This window comes from Meriones unguiculatus, chromosome 5 (assembly GCF_030254825.1).
Source record: "Meriones unguiculatus strain TT.TT164.6M chromosome 5, Bangor_MerUng_6.1, whole genome shotgun sequence".
Taxonomy (NCBI): Eukaryota; Metazoa; Chordata; class Mammalia; order Rodentia; family Muridae; genus Meriones; species Meriones unguiculatus.
The window spans coordinates 44,053,413-44,070,201 of NC_083353.1; the positions used below are offsets into that span (position 1 = coordinate 44,053,413).

The 16,789-nt window shown below is 44.0% G+C and overlaps 1 protein-coding gene across 1 annotated transcript in view; it reads left to right on the forward strand.

The window, feature by feature from the left end:
- The first annotated feature begins 1,443 nt into the window (after nt 1-1,443).
- The window catches only part of LOC110566559 (vomeronasal type-1 receptor A11-like), a 45,283-nt gene continuing 29,937 nt past the window's right edge, over nt 1,444-16,789 (forward strand). The window contains exons 1-2 of the mRNA XM_060383391.1: nt 1,444-1,546; nt 5,230-5,468. Of these exons, the coding sequence (XP_060239374.1) occupies nt 1,444-1,546; nt 5,230-5,468 (342 nt within the window). The remainder of the gene's footprint in view (nt 1,547-5,229; nt 5,469-16,789) is intronic.

The following is a 16,789-nucleotide window of genomic DNA, read 5'->3' on the forward strand; positions in this document are numbered from 1 at the left end:
TGAGGGGGCTCTCCTCTCACCCTGAGAAGAGACAGCTGCCCTGCTTCTGCATTTCCTGCTGTAAATTTAGTGAGCTGCTGCTGTAACCTGGGTGTCCTGTGGTTTGGTCAGTTATGTGAGGGATAACTGGTTGCCCCTTGGAGCAGTATCTGGGGGTTGATCTCAGAGATCCCAGGCTTCTATAGATCTGAGGTTGAGGCTGTTTGTCCCAGTATGCAAGTGGTAATCTGTGGCAGGTGAGTACAGCTCTCCTGGTAGCAGCAGGCTAACTGGTGCACAGCAGGTCTGGGGGTTGGGCTGGTCTGTGGGACCTTTTCCAGGGATATACTGCGTGGCCCAAGTCTGACCCCATTTGCTTCGTTCCCTGTGAGGATTTTTCCCGACAGGGACTGCCAGTCCCTGTTGCCCTGTGTCACACAGCTCTGTCTGTGACACAGAGCTGGATGGGCAGCCAGTCTCTGTGCTGGTGGCTGTGGCCCAGTTCAGTGCTGGGGGCACACCCGCCATTCTGCAAGAACTTTTCCAGGGAGAGAGTGGGTGGCCCGCGGCCATCCCTGTTTCCTCCTTCCCCATGGGTTTTTCTCTAGACTGGGACTCTCAGTCTCTGATGTTATTGTACACCCATTCAGGCTGGGAAGGTGATCAGGACACGCTGGCATGTGGCTCTGGTCCGGCGACCTAGTGCTTGCGTGACCTGGGATCTCTGTAGGGTTCTGGCTGGGTGACCTGAGAGTGGACCCGAATGATTCACATATTATGGGGGTTTCCTCTTACCTGGGAAACACAATCACTGTTGTTTTAGGGCCCAGAGTTCAGTCTCTTGGTTGCTGTACAGAAAATATTGTCCTACTCCTCAGATGTAGTGTTCTCCTGGCACCGCCATCTTGTTCTTCCCAGTACACACTCTTAATCCGTCTGGCTGGAATACAGACACACTCTTGGTATACACCTTTAATCCTAAGCAATGAAGCCTGTCAGGTCCTTGTGCCGATTCCTACTCATACCACACAGTGACACCAGAGAGCAGCATACAAGTGAGATCACCTGAGCACCTGAAAGGGAAGTGCAGAAGGCAACTTCCAGAAAAGACTTAATCACCTCCTGTGATTTCCCTGACACTGCCCCGTGGGGTAGTGTATCTCTTCTTCACCCATTCATTTACCCAACTCAGGGCTCCCAGCAGCTCTAGGTATTTCAGGAATATCCCCCCCCCAATATGTGTTTTCCTACAATCACACCCACCACCAAATACAAGTGGGAAACGACAGCCTATCAAGGGGACCTGACAACAAGAAGAGCCTTGAACAGGATTTTGTACATAAGGATTGCCCCATGAGGCAGCAGTGGATCTCACAACCTCACTTTGCAGAGGCACAGGCAGCCTTAATGTGGCAGCAGGAGACAGCACCTCAGCCTTCACAGCCAACTAAGGAAGTTAGAGCCATGTCCTTCAGGTTTGAGCAGGAGAATAGAGCGAATAACTTTGCTAAGACCATAGAGATAATCGATGTTGGAGCCCAGATTGAGACCCAGGGGGCGGGGTCCAGTGAGCCCAGGGGAGTTTGGGGGCATGGCTATTGCTGCCCTGGGATTGTGCCCTGGGACTGAGGTGGCCTTCTCTTCTGCTTCCTGCAGGTGGCGACAAAGCACCAAGCCAAGCATAGTCCTGAGGTGTTGATAGCTTGGTTTGCTTGAAGATGTAACACTCACTTGGTCATAGTGGGGGAGCAGGGAGGGAGGTGGGAAATGCCTCCCCCTGGACCCATACAGAAGTTGCAAATGGGAGACTAGCCTGGACTAGCACCAATCTGCCAGCCTTAAGTCTGCAGTCAGTCTGATCTCAGGAGGGTCTGGATCTTAGGGTGGATCAGATTCATTTTCCCTCTCAGAACTCTCAGCCTGGAAGTTAGTAGCTGTACAGGACACCCAGTAAGTTCATACACGCATGCGCACAATGTACACAGACATGTTATAGCTGGTGTCTGCATAGGTTGTTTGACTGAGTTACCTTCTGCTCAGAACATCCAGGCAGAGTCCAGTAAGTACTATGAAGGAATGCTCTCCCCCCTTTCCCAGCCTCCTTCAAGAATTCACAAGACCTGAGAACTGTAAAACTTGTCAAAAGCAGTGATTTTTAATAGCTCAAAGCCCAGTGCCACAGTGAAAGGGGGCCAGGCCTTCACTCTCCCCAGTTCTCTTGATCAGCCCAAGCTGATGAATTTTCTCCTTATTCCAGCATCCCACTGCAGGGAACCTGAGAGCCTGAGCTGAGGTGTGTTTTGGTGTGGGCAGAAGGGAGGAAGGGGGAACTGTGGCTACAGTGACCTTGCACACTCATTTGGGCTCCTGCTATGCTGACTCCAGTGCACAGACCACCTGTGGGATGCACAGAGGAAGTCTTTCCACCCCACCCCAAGGGGTCTAAGGAGAGAATATGTGAGGGCCACATGCCATCTTTGTGGTCATCCCTTGGTCAAGGTTGCCTTGCCTGGTTCATCCTCCATGGTTGCACATTCTACCTCTTCCTCTTTTGTTCTTTGGAAGCCAGTCACAATGCCTGCCCAACACCATAAATGGAAGGCCCAAGCTTTCAAGCTTCATGCCCCTGAGAGGAATCACCTATGCACAATAATTAAATTCTTCCTAGGAAGATTTCCTCTTCTCCCTCACTTACTGTGTGCGGTCATTCTGTCTGTCCCTGTGGAGTGACATGTTCATTCTGTACTGCCAGTTCTGCCTGCTGTTGATGCTCACTCTCCAGCACTGGCTCTTCAGGGGTCTCTCATCCTCCCTCTCCAGTCCTTGGTTGCCCCTGTGTTATCTGGGGCACTTCCTTCCTGGTAAAAGACAGCCAGGTTCCTATATATCTATCTTTTCAGTTCCCTGAATCAGAGAGTTCTGCAAAGAGTTAGGCTCCTTATACTGGCATTTAAATTTTCTTTGAGTGTGGTGAGTGTGGCATACTTACATATTTGTGTGGGTTAGTACATATGTATGTATGTACATGTGCAAGTCTGTGTATGTAGAGGCCAGAAATGAATGTTAACTGTCTTCCTCTGTCATCACCCACCTTATTTATACATTTCATCCTCTGTGTGTGTGTGTGTGAGTGTGTGTAAGAACATATATGTGGAGGTAAGAGGTTAAGCTCAGATCGTACATTTCACTCTCTGTGGGACAGGATCTTTGCAGGGAACCATTTAGTTGGCCTGGCCTGGCTGCCTTGAGCGGCATAGGGGTTCTTAAGTTAGGGTTCGTGGCTCTTGGGACACTAAGCATCTTCAGTTCCTGAGAGACTGACACACTCCTGCAGGCACCTGAAGTGTTGGGCAGTTTTGTGTTTCTCTGATGCAGGATATTTGATCCTATTGTAAGAGTGCAAAATGTTTCTTGTTTGGTGTGGCTCAGCCCTCACACACCTTTAATCTAAGAGCTTTCTGTACACAGGATTAAGTAAAGTTAACCCCAGGTAAAGAGGTGGAGAAAAAAACCAGCTGACAGGAAGTTAACAGGAAAGAGGGGCTTGAGGTGAAGGGAATTTAAGACAGTGTGGAGAAGAAGGTGCTTCCTTCTGGGACGTGAGCTGAGTAGGAAGATCAGCTGAGCAGGAAGGTCTTTCTCTGCCTCTCTGAGCTAGCAAGCTTTCACCCCAGCATCTGGATCCTAATAGGTAATAATTGAACGCTTGGGATTTTGTTTTTAATAACAACAACATTTCTCTGTATGTTTCTTTAGTAGTCAAGGAAACATGGAAACTCGACAGGACAATTACTCTTAGACATAACCTTGTGTACCCTCCAGTGCTTGCAAACATCAATGTATCCTGGCAACGACCACTGTGTTGATCCTGGCAATGGCCATTATATCTGTTTTTGACAAAGGTATAAAAGGTCTGATTGTTCTCCATAAAATTGTCACAGCCTCAACCTTGCTGCGATCCCTCCTACGAGCCTGGTTTAATTCCTTGAAGCCATAGTAAGCAATCTTGATCTAATAAGCAATGAAAGTTTCTTTTGTTGTTCTCTGCTGTGTACTTCAGGTTAGTTGACCTGCAAGCTTCTAGGAATTCTCCTATCTCTGCTTCCATCTCAGCATAGGAGCACTGAGTACAGAAAGGTACCATCATGTCTGGCTGTATGTGGGTTCTCTGCACTCTAGCCAAGGTCCTCATGATTGCATGGCAAATGAACCTAATCAATCTGAATCTTATCAGGCTGGCTTGGGTATCTGGTCAATGAGCTCTAGGGACTTACTTGTCTCTGCCCCCTCAGTGCTGGGGGCTACAAGAACTCACACACAGCATGGCTTTTATATAGCTGTTGAAGATTCAAATTCAGTCTTCATGCTTGTGCAGAAAGCACTGTTACCTCACCTCTACCCAGCCCAGACCCCCTCCACCCCTCCAGCCTTTCATTTGGTTTCAGAAGATTACTGTTTTTTCTTCTTGTTCTGAATGGTCATTCTACACCAATTAAGAATTCTCCACTGTGCCATTCCTCAACCCCTGGCAAACACCATTGCATTTTTCTTTCTTGAAAAATTACAGTACAGTACTCTCAGTTCCACCCCTAGATGTACAGAAGCTTGTCATTCTGTGACTGACATGTCACGGGAAGTATGTATTCCTCTGTGGTGGACCTACACCTGCATGTGGCTTTCCTTCCTGTTCAAGCTGAGTAATAGTCCATGATATATAAAGGCCACATGTGGTTGGTACATTCATCTGCTTATGGACAGAGAGTTATTTCCATCGTGGCTGTGGTTAAGTGTTGTTAATATAAACAAGCAAGCATCTGAGACTTTGAATCAATTACTTTTCCTTAACTATGAAAGAACTGTTGATAAATGATACCCGATTTTGTGATAATGCATCCATATTTAATTAGGTAAAATACAAAATGTTGAGATGATTGGCTTATTAAAAAGTGCTATACAGTTTAGGTTATTGATAGGTGCACAGAGCACCCTAATCTGTGATGTGTAACAGGTCCCCTGCTGAAACCAAGCAGAAATGCGCATGAAGACATTTGGCTCAAATATCTACAGGTGCTGTAACCCACATTTCAATGGAAGCAGTTTAACAAAGCAGGAGTCATTTATTCACTAATCTGGAGGAGCATGAGCACTAGGCTGGGATTCACCATCTGTCAGCGAGCATCTGTCAGTTGGCTCCTTAAGTGAACTTATCTTTTTCTCACTAGTTAAGCATGTGCTGTCCTCCCCACCAAGGATTGGAAGAAGCCAGCAATGTGTTTCTCAGTGCCAATGAACAGCAAGGGGCTGACGGTGGCAAAGCCATTGGAGACCATCATGTGGATAATGTGGTGGACTGGGTCACTATCCTGCATCAGTCTGGAGGCAAATATGATGCAGTCCATACAGTACATCAGCACAAAGAAGTTCATGAGCAGCAGGATCATACCGGTGGCCCTTTGCACTGGGGACGCTTTTGCAGAAAGGCTGGTGCTGTGAAGGCGCTGAGCCTGCTTCTTGTGTCTGCACAAGAGAGCCACCATGTACCCACTGGAGAGGGCCATGAGACTTAGAAAGAACACATCTCGAAATATCCTCAGTATGGAAAATAAGGGTCTGCTGCTATACCCCATAGGTAAAATAATGCAAGATTCTGTGACAAATATGAGACCATGTGAGGTGACATTGTACTCAGCAACATAGGAGAAGGAGAACTGAGCACCACAGGACATGTAGAAGGCCCACAGCACAGGAAGGGAGCACAGGCTCTGCTGTGGGGATTTAGGTTTGAACTTTGCCAGACAGGAAGTTCTGGGGCTGAGGATGATGGCCTGAAGGATGCTCAGCAGGCAGGTGACACAAAGAGAGAGGCCCCTCAAAAGCCTGTGCAAGTGGACAAGGGAGTTACACTTGATGTCATTCCACATATTCTGAGATGCAAGAATGTCAGCAGCTGTGAACCCCATGACTGTTAGCATCCCAAGGTGGATGAGGGCCAAGACACTGATGAGTGGGTCAATGATCCGGAGCCTGCGTTCAAGAAGGAACTCAAAAAGGTGGAAGAGGAAGAGGATAATGTTGAAGGAGATCCCAAAGCCTACCTCAGAGAAAAATGTATAATGTGTCAACAACTCCATAAAGGGTCTTGATTCTTATCATTGTATGAAACAAGGAACTAGAGTAAACATCTGAGAAGAAAGGCAAGAGAAATTATTCACCACAAACAGTAACAGCAACATTGGTACCAAACACTATTGCCTTTAGGAATATTGGTGGACCCAGCCCAATACACCCCACAGTACTCAAGTTTTCCTGAGGTCCAAACCCCCTCATTGTCAGTCATGGCTGGATTATGTACCTATAGGTGGGCTTCAAGTTTCCTGTAAATTAAAATGATCATGTATTATAGAAATGATTCCCTACCACTGCCTCATTTTGAGTTTTTTGGGGGCATTGCCTGGTTTTTGTTTTGTCATCTTGTCAGATATAGGAAAAGCTTCAGAAGTTTTGATTATTTCCTCATTCTGTTTCTGTTGCTGCACTAAAACACCATAATCAAAACTGGCTTAGAGGAGGACAGGGTTTATTTGGATTAACTCCCAGGTCATAGTCCACAATTCATGAGAGGTGAAGTCAGGAGCACAAAGCAGATAGTCAGGTCACAGCCACAGCAAGAGCAGATAGAGGAGGCTGAAGCCAGGTCTTGGAGGTTAAGAGCTCTGGCTGGTCTTGCAGGGCCTTTGAGTTCAGTTCCAGCATCTAAGTCAACTGGCTTACAACCACCTGTCACTCCAGCAACAGGGCATGAATGACCTCATCTAGCCTCTATGGCACCTGTGCTCACTCTCATACAATGCAAACAAATAAGTAAAAATAAAAGTAAATAAATCACGAGTTAATTTATATTAGAAATGTTGATGAAGAGGTTAGATAGAGTATTTCCTGTAAAATACGTGCTTGCCCTGGAGAGACGGCTCAGTGTTAAGCACACATTTAGAATACATGTTTACATGCCGAATTCTGCCCTCTGTGAGCACCGCACATGCAAACAGCACACTGATATACACACAGACATAACACACACACACTTCAAATAAGTAAATACAACACAATTTAAGATTGCTGTTTATGTTTTCATTCACATTTCCTAAACAGGAATAAAATGTTGCTGTAATTTTTTTCCCATCATGTATGGGAAAGGAATTTCATCAGAAAGTTAAGGTGTGTAAGGTGCTTGCTTTCTGTAGCTTATTCTGTGTCCGTGTGCTTAAGGATCCATAATTTCCCAGAGAAGTGAGATGTGTTTGGCACCCATGAACATGTTATGCTATTTAAAGTTTCAGAACTGAGGTAGACAATTGTAAAAATCTCGACAAGTGGACTTCTCTTCCATTTTACTTGGCACAGATTTTTACTTAGATGAGAGGTACAGTATCTTAGTTCAGCACATCTGTGTGTCCTGCTCTGACCAAGTCAGGATAATTTCCACCTTTTCACATACTGTCATTTCTCTGTGTTTGACACCTTCAGTTCTTTGGATTCCTTTGGAACATGCAAGCACTTGGTGTAGACAACAGCTATGCTGCAGTGCTCTAAGGCATGAGCACCATGACCTCACACAGCCTCTGCTCTGTACCTACCTTTCAGTCCTGTTCCAGTGTCTCTTTCTTTCCTTGACTGACCATTCTTCTTGCTATTTTGTGTAATCAGCTTTGTCAGCTTCCATACTGACAGAGAACAGACAGTTTGCTCCCATCAAAAGCTCAGCAAAGATGTCAATCATAGACATTTATCTGTTCCAGTCTTTAATGGGTCACAGTTGATCACTAGGACCCAGCACAACCTTTGTGACATGCATGGATTTTAGTACATTTGTTTAATAAAAGGTAAAATAAATATTGATAATATATTGATTGCAATATTATACACTGGAAATATCATAAGATTAACTTCAGATCTGGCTCCCTGCTCCTTTACTTCATTTTAAACACACGAGATTTACAGACATAGCAATATAATCCTCATACCATCCCAAACTTTACTTACTTGTCAATCAAAGGTGCTGGGTGCTGTCATTTTCAGTGTGCTTTGGCTAACTGCCCTTACAGATATTAAGGGACAGGGTTGCCTGGGTGCTGTGGGCTTAGAATAATGATTATGATTTGTGAGTTTATTTTATAAGTACTCTAAAACCACTGCAAAGTTTTTTCTACATGTAAAATTCACAGATACAACAAAGGGAAAACTAGCCCTTTTCTCTGGAGTACAGTCCAGACACACTCTGTTGGCATCCTAGGCACCAATTCACCTTCCTCAATGCAGCCCCAGGAAATGCTGCAGAAAAATATTCCATTAGTCATCTATTACAGACAACTAAACCAGCAATCACGTTTCTCACCAAACATGGCTCACGTAAACATCATGGCTCATTAAAAGAAAGACATATAATGACTTCTGAGCCAATACACCACTGTTTTCTTAAAAAAAAGACTTTAAAATGTTTCATTTTTACTTCATGTGTAAGTGTAGCGTGCCTCCTGAATTGCTGAAGTGTCCCTTGCCTAGCCACTGTCCCCTGCACCAACAGTGCATTTTGCACATGGAAAAATCACACTCTTTCTGCCTCTGCTGCTCTGAAGAAAGGGAAGGAGATCACGGTCACAGAAAATGAATTTGTGAAATGTCACATCTGACTAACCTGCATCTGGGAATTTTGTGCACTGGGATGGAGGCATGGGGCTATGCAGGCAGATTAGAAAGCATGCCCAATATAGAGAAAGAAGCAGCAAGGAGAGATCTGCACTTTCATTGGTGAGAGCCAGCAGCGAAGTCTGGACCTCAGAGCGAAGTGGTGCTAAAAGTCCCATCACACAGGGATCAAAGAGCAGTCTCTTCAGTTTCACAGAGTGGCATCCCATGAGAAGCCCAGTCCTTCACCATCCTGTGAGACATAGAACCTCACATTGCCCCAAAGAAGGGAAACATTTCATAGACAGTGGACTTAATGCAGTTGTCAGGACAGAAGCAGAGAGCAGAAAGCCCTAACAGACTCTGCTCTAAGTTTGGTCACTTATGACCTTTCTGGTGGGCAGAATCCAGGGTAAAGTTTGAGGGCAGGATATCTGTCTTCTCCTCTGCAGCACGGGTTCAAACATATCTGTTTCTGAATGACAAGATGGTGTGTAGTGTGGTTGCCCCACACATACACCTCATGTCCAGACTCATGCCCACAAATACTTTGGTTTGCCATGATCCTGTTGCCTGACAGCAGCATGTCACACCATCACCACCTAAGGTGAAGCAAAACTAGGCAAAAGGCCTGAGGGGTGTGGCTGCACTGTATGTGGTTGGGGTTGGACTGCAGTTAAATGGAGAACCTGTCCTTCCTATGGTGCTGTTCTGCTTGGAAAATTAGGGACACTGGAGAGACATGGCTGGCAACATAGGGAAGGCAAGACAGCCACCAGCCAGGTGTAGATGCTGCCTGCAGAGATACCGTGGAAGGACTGCAGTCTGGGATGCTATGAGCCAACATGTGGGAGGGTTCAATTAAGGACCAGCAGCTAGCTCTGAAGACAGCTAAGAAATGTCCACTGCATTTGTCCATGGATAGGATTGTGAGGTTCAGCTTAGGGTCACACATGTAGTTACAATAGTCATAATAACCACTATTAAAAATCTCTCTGTAGAAGTCAGTAGAAAGAAAATACTCTTTAAACATAGAGAAATAAGAGGACTTAGGGGACTGCCCTATATACTCCAGCTGTTGACACTGGTTCCTGCACAGGGCCGCAGCCCAACCTGCCTCCCCCACCACCCAGTGACTCCTCCTGTGCAGCTGTGACCTCCCTCCCAGTGTTCTCATTCTCTCAAGGACAAGGGAAGTTGCACAGTTCCTTTCCATCTCTTCACATAGGTTCTTCAAAAGATGAGGTTTGGGAAAACCAAGTAGAGGCAACAGGACAGGGTGGGGCTCAGTTGTCCAAAAGTTTCCTGGAAGTAAGAGATAGTTGGGCATTTGTATTATGAAAAAGGAATGTGTATACAATGGCTGGAACACAGAAAAGATTAACGGACACACGTATCATCTCCATTAGGACCATCTTCACTGTGCAGTTGACAGTCATTGTCCTGGCTACCTCATCATCACAGCCACTCCGTTGACCATTCCAACAAGCAGAGCAAGGTGAAGGAATGACATAAAATTAAACATTGAATGCAAATGCTCCTAAGAAAATTCTAGTAGGTAAAAGTCAATGAGGAGCTGACTGTTAGATAAGGTTTGAACATACAGCCCATTTCCTTTCCTAAGGCTTTTAGTGCCTCTAAGTAGTCAGACTACAGAAGCCAGTGTATCAACAATGATCCTTTTATAGTACATAAACAACAGAAGTGAAATTAAGTGTATTTGTTTACATTCGAAATTAAAACCTCACCTCCTCAGAAGATGCACAGAAATGAGCAATTCTGAAAACCTTTAGAAATTATACCAAACAACTTACAGACGATAATGTGAAATTGGTAATTTACTTTAGAAAAGTAAATAGAAGTTAAAATTAACTGATATCCTATAACAGTGAAGTAAATTTAGGACCTTAAGCAATTGAACATCCTGGGAAGAAAATGTTTCAGAGCTCGGGTCTCCTCCACAGATGTGAAAACCTCCCTGCCTCCCAGTGCTCCTCCTCCCACAGCCTTCCTGTGTCCAGGCCACCTCCTGACTATGCCCTTGGGTGCAGAGCACTTACCAAGACGGACTCTGTGCAGGGGAGATCCTGCGCAGCTTCGGTGAGGGGTTTTTAATGCACCTCTGCAGCCTGTAGTTGTAGCTGCTGTCACTGACAAGTCCCTGCTGGAGAGCATGGAGATCTGGCCTCCCAGGGGACCATCTTCCCTGGGGAGAGCAGAGCACAAACTTTTCTCTGAGCTTCCTTGCCACATTTGTGTGATGGATCAGGTCACAATGTCGTCAAACTATGCTTGCTAATTTCCCCTCAGACCAAATGAGTCCAAACTAGTCTTCTACTCCCAATTCCTGTGTGGATATTGAGACTCATGGTTCCTTCCTTGAACTTTAGTCTTTCTGATTACACCTCTACAGCAAGTGATGGGTTACTTCTTTCTGTGTCCTTCTGCACACACACACCTGTTTCCAGCTTCATGTTTCTAGATTTCTAGCTTTCTGTTTCCTGTTCTTAGCAAATGTTAAAAATAAATTTAAAGAAAGACCAAAAGCAAATGTTAAAAATGAATTCAAAATGAATAAAGTGTAATTAATAAAAAATAAAAAAAATAGAAAAAATGAATTAAAAAAAAGAGAGAGACCACAAGTAAAGAAAGGCTTGGAGTTTGGAGCTGTGCAGTAATAGGCAGCTTGAACACAAACGTGCCTGAGGCTGAGGACATCCCTGAGCTGGATTCTTCTCTCTGAGGCACTTGAATGGCCAGCTTCCTCCTCACTGGTGGAGGCAGGAAGTCTTAGCATCTGCTGTGACAAAATGGCATGCATGTTTGCTTTCGTCCCCTAGGTTCTTTATACACAGTCTATAAAGCTCCTGACAAATGCAGCTCAGGATCCACAGTCAGAAGAGAGGTCTAGCAGCATCCAGTTTGGCCTACTTCTGTTTCTGGTTCTCAGACTTAGAAGATATTACAGACTCTATAATAATTGTTCTCAGTATGTCAAAGAAGGACCAAAAAATGGACAATTAGCTATTTCCAGAGAGTCCTGAACACTTAAGGAAGTAAACAGATATAAAAAAACCAAACCAAACAAAAAAACCCAGAAAAACAAAAAAACGAAGCCTGGGCTGGGGCTGTAGAACAGTGGAAAAATAACTGTGGGCCAAGTGCTAGGCTCTGGGGTATGCCCCAGTACCACATAATAATTAAGTAAGTAAGTAAGTAAGTAAGCACGTAAGCCATATAGGCTTTAAAAAATCCCAAAGACTATAACATCTACTGTTTAAGATTCCACTCAAGTTACCCAGTGGAAGTGGAACTCTCAGAGGAAAGGAACGGCACCCATTATCAGATACCCAACTCATGCCAAGGGGGTAAGTCCAAATGCTGCCACAGTGGCTCCATGAGCATGTTAATGTGCATGCAACAGAGCTCAGCTGGGTGGGAAAAGCCCACACCTCTTCCCCGATGGTGCTGGCTTCTGTCCTACTCTCTGGAACAGGCCATTTGCCATCCAGTTGCCATCTGGGTTCCTGAAAGACTTCTGGGGCTGGTGTGGCAGAAGTGGCTTTGTCTCCTTGCTTTATGAAGCCATTGTTCTCTGGAGGAGAGGGAGAGAGATACCAGCACACATTCCAGGCCAACCGCGAACCTGCTGTGTGACCCTGGGGAGCTGAGTCCACCTTCCTGAATGTTCATTTCTCTGAGATCTTAAAAATAGATGCTTATTTTTGAGTGTTTTGCAGGTGTGTATGTAAGTGCACTGCGTGCTTGATCCTTTTGAACTGGAGATACAGACTTTTTGAGAGCCTCAGGTGGATGCTGGGAACCAAACTGGGGTCTCCCCCAAAGAGCAACCAATGCTCTTAACTGCTGAGATTTACCTCCAACCCTTGTTATAAAAAATCCTTTATTGTTAAATATTCAATGTGCATTGTCTTTTGTGTTCATATAAATCCTAGAATGTATTTCCTACTTCTGTCAGTCCCCTTGTGTTTATTTGCACTGAAAAGTATATAATTAAAATTTTGAGGTCCGTGTGGGACAGGACAGTAAATATGTGATTATTCAGGAATGGGTATGATCCCTTAATACAGTCCAATATGTTGTTATCAGAGCTATGATCATGACATAGTAGGAACATTCCAAGGTTTAAACTGATATGTGAAAACATCCTTTTCCCATTACATCTGTTTACTCTGTTTGTGGATGGCAAGTATGTAAAAGAAGATTAAACTGCATTTCCACTCAGATATCACATGAGGTTTATCTTTCTCAATTGGTTTTCCACAAAGATCTGTGAGATGTCTTTCATCTGACCTTCATTAGCACATTACTTTTTATTATTTATTTATTTATTTATTTAGGAATTTGAGGCAGGGTTTCTCTGTGTGGCCCTGTCTCTTCTGGGCTTTCTTTGAAGATCAGGCTGACCTCAAACTCACAGAGATCCACCTGCCTCTGCCTCCCTGAGTGCTGGGAACAAAGGTGTGTGTCACCATGCATAGTTTATTTTTAATTTTTTGAACAATGATTTAAGTTTTAACTGTGTGTGTGTGTGTGTGTGCGCACTTGAGTGCAGATGCTCTTGGATCCCAAATATGTCAATTACTGTTAGAGCTAGACTTATAGGCAGTTGTGGGCCAGCCAAGTGTGAGTGTTGGTAATTGAACTTGAGTCTTCTAGAAAACAGTTTACTTATGTGCTGAGCCAACTCTCTGGCACAACCATTACTTTAAATATGTGGCAACTATGACATTTTCAATAAATGAATGCCTCGATTGTTTATATTTGGAAAAATACACAAGGAAACATTGTTTTGAGAATAAATTATCACAGAATGCAGAACACACACACACAAATACACAGAGCTAAAATGATATGCAGAGAACCATAATGTCATTTGCATAATGGTGCTTCTATGGCCAAATTTAAAATAGTCAAAGGTAGGAGCAGCCACTGTCTAGTCTAGGGGTATCGGGATGTGGGATCAGGTCATGGCCTCCCTGTGCCAAGAAGTGCTAGTCAGAACATGAAGAACACCTCGAATGTCTGCCATGCCAGTCAGACACACTGCACAAACTTGATGAGTTACTTATGAAAGATGAAGCTTAGGGGTGTGAAAGGAATAGAGACCATAAACAAAGTGCTTTATCTGTGCTCAAAATATCATAGCCAAATGTAAATAGTAAACTAGTCACAGATAGTTACTCATCTGTACTATTGATATACTCCAGGGAACTGAGGGCTTGCAGCATACCTGCTTATTGGAGACTAATCAGATACCTCCTCAGAGTACCCTTCATGTGAGGGAACACAGACTCAGTCACACAAGTCACACAGCTGAGCAGACTCACAAGAAGACTTCACACAACCAAACACAATCAGCAGCATAATTCACAATGATGAACACTCTCAGAGGCACAATGCACACTGCTAAACACAATCAGAGGCAAAATGCACACTGCTGAACACTCAGAAACTCTTCACACAACGGAACATACAGTGAAAAATTTACACAGCTGAACACACCCAGAGGCATACATTACAGAGCAGAACACAGACTTAGAGGCATACTTCACACAGGAAAACTGTTATCTGTCACTCAAAGCAAGGGAATGTCACAAACATGAACCCCACCCTCACCTGGAATCCAGTAATTTCAGTGTTGACACTTATATAAAATCTAAAAAAAAAAAATAAATAACTGGAACCTGGTTGTTGGAAAGAGAAATATCAAAGAAGATCTATTCCATGTTCTGTCTACACTTTGAGTAAGGCCTATAGCCTCAAACAGGCTGTATTGTAATGCAAGGATCATGGGATCCTCAGAGACCTCCAGGAGACAACTTGATGCAAGAGCATGAGAGCTTCATGAGGAGAGCAATCCAAATCAGGACCCAAGTCTCACTGACACAGCAGTAGAGAAGTGGGACTCTGAGCCCTGAGTGAGCAGGATTTTTAAAGGAAAAGACTGAAAGAAGGGGGTTTCCATGACAGCAAGCAGGGGTTCATGGTTCCATGATAGAAAGCAGGAGGGTTCATGCCTTGACGTTACAGAATTTGGTAAAAGCCACAGAGGAGAGGTGACTGTTTACATAATCACAAATGCCAGGGAATTTGTCTTTATTTTTTACTAAACATTTATTCTGTGATATTTCCTGGTTTCCATTGCTTAGAGAGATAACTTTGTTTTCTGCCAGGTGCATATTCTGTGATATTTCTTGGTACCTGAGATCAGCTCCCAGTCAAGATGGATTCTTATTTCAAAATGGAGTCACCCAGGCTAACTTAAACTCTTCAAAAGGGAAGGGAATTTAAGAAGCGAAATGAGAGAACATTTCACACATCAATGACTTGGAGGAGGAGAAAGAAACCACACAACTGTAAGTTGTATAAACCCATGAGCAGAGGTTTGCCTGATGGCTCAAGTCTATAACCCTGAAGTCGAAACAGGATAGTGAGTTCAAGGTCCACCTGAGCTACAGGAGTGAGTCCAGACTAGCACACAACAGTCACAAAGCAAAAAATAAGTATAAGAATAACATATATTTTTTTTAAAATCCAAAATAAGATGAGCGGTGGAGGTGTATGCATTTAATCCTAGCACTCAGATGGCAGAGGCAGGGGAATCTCTGAGTTCAAGGCCAGCCTAGTCTACAGATCAGGTTCCAGGCCAGCCAGGGCTATGCAGAGAAACTCTGACTCAGAAAAAAAATCCCAAAATAAACAGAAGGAAAATATACACAGGAAAGGATTAATCTTACTTCTTGATTCTGGGTTAAGAGCATAAATGTTCCAATGAAATGTGTAACTGCACATCAGAACAGCACCCTCACTGACTGTCTGAAGGAGTGGCAAACACTTTGAGCTTGGGGGAAAGATATGGACATTTCTCACCCATAGCACTGGACAGAGTACCCTCAGCCACAGGCACCTTGTGGGAACACACCCACAGCCCCTCATCTTCATGCCGAGAGATTTGAAAAAGGATGAAACAGGTAGAGACCAATTAAAGCTGACATTAAGAATAAGCAAAGTTGGGTCGCTTCTGTGATGTGACCCTTTCATTCTTCTGTCAGATGAGCCAATTAAACAAAAACTGCAGTTATTACAATGTATCATGTAAAAAAAAACCCTATAAAATATGTTGTTCTTCATTTAAAAAGGTTTTTTTTTTTTTTTTGAGATTCTTCAATACAAAATGTTTGCTTATGCTCTTTTACAGGGCAAAAAGGACTACAGTTCCATGTTAGCCCAGGGTTATATTCAGATCATTGTTAACCATTATATAAAACATATGCCTGGCTGCTAGTACCTAAATAAATTATATAATGCTGTTACTTTCTGGCCTATAGATTTGGTATGGCCAGAATAGTCCATTTTTGCTGAGGGCTACAGGCTAAGTTTAGTTCTCTGTTTAGTGCTAAATAAAACTTTTGTCCTTTAATATTATGCTGTTAAGTTTTAATACAATATGATAGGATTAATAAGATTTGCTAGCCCCTTTATAAATTATGTTTAATTAAAAGTTTTGCTTCCATTTTAGTTTAAAAAGAGCAGATTTAAAGTTATGCTAAAGATTATAGTTGAGTTCAAGATTAAGTTTTATCTATTCTCTTTGTTTAGGTTGCTTTTTCTTAAGGTTGAATTAAAAATGGGTAACTATCACAAAAACACCAGAGAGTGGGAGTCCCAGTCGGGAGAAAAACCTACAAGGAAGGAAGGAAGCTGGATTGGCCTTGGATCGCCCAGTATTTCCCTGGAAAATGTCTTGCAAAATAGCGGGTGCCAGCCAGCATCACTGCACTGGGCTCTAACAGAGAGCACAGAGATTGCTGCACACCAAGCTCTCTGCAACAGACAGAACTGTGTGCTTCAGGGCACCAGAGACTTGGTGTCCCTGTTGGGAGAAATGCCCCACAGGGAAGGAGGCAAATGGGGCAGATTTAGGCCACCCAGTATATCCTAGAAAAGGTTACACAGAACACCCCAACCCAGGGAACTGATGTGCACCCGCTAGCCTGCTGCTCCCAGGAGAGCAGTACTCACCTGCCACAGATTACTGCTTCAGTACTGGAGCACAGAGCCCCAACCTCAGAATTACAGAAGCCTTGGATTCCTGAGATCAACC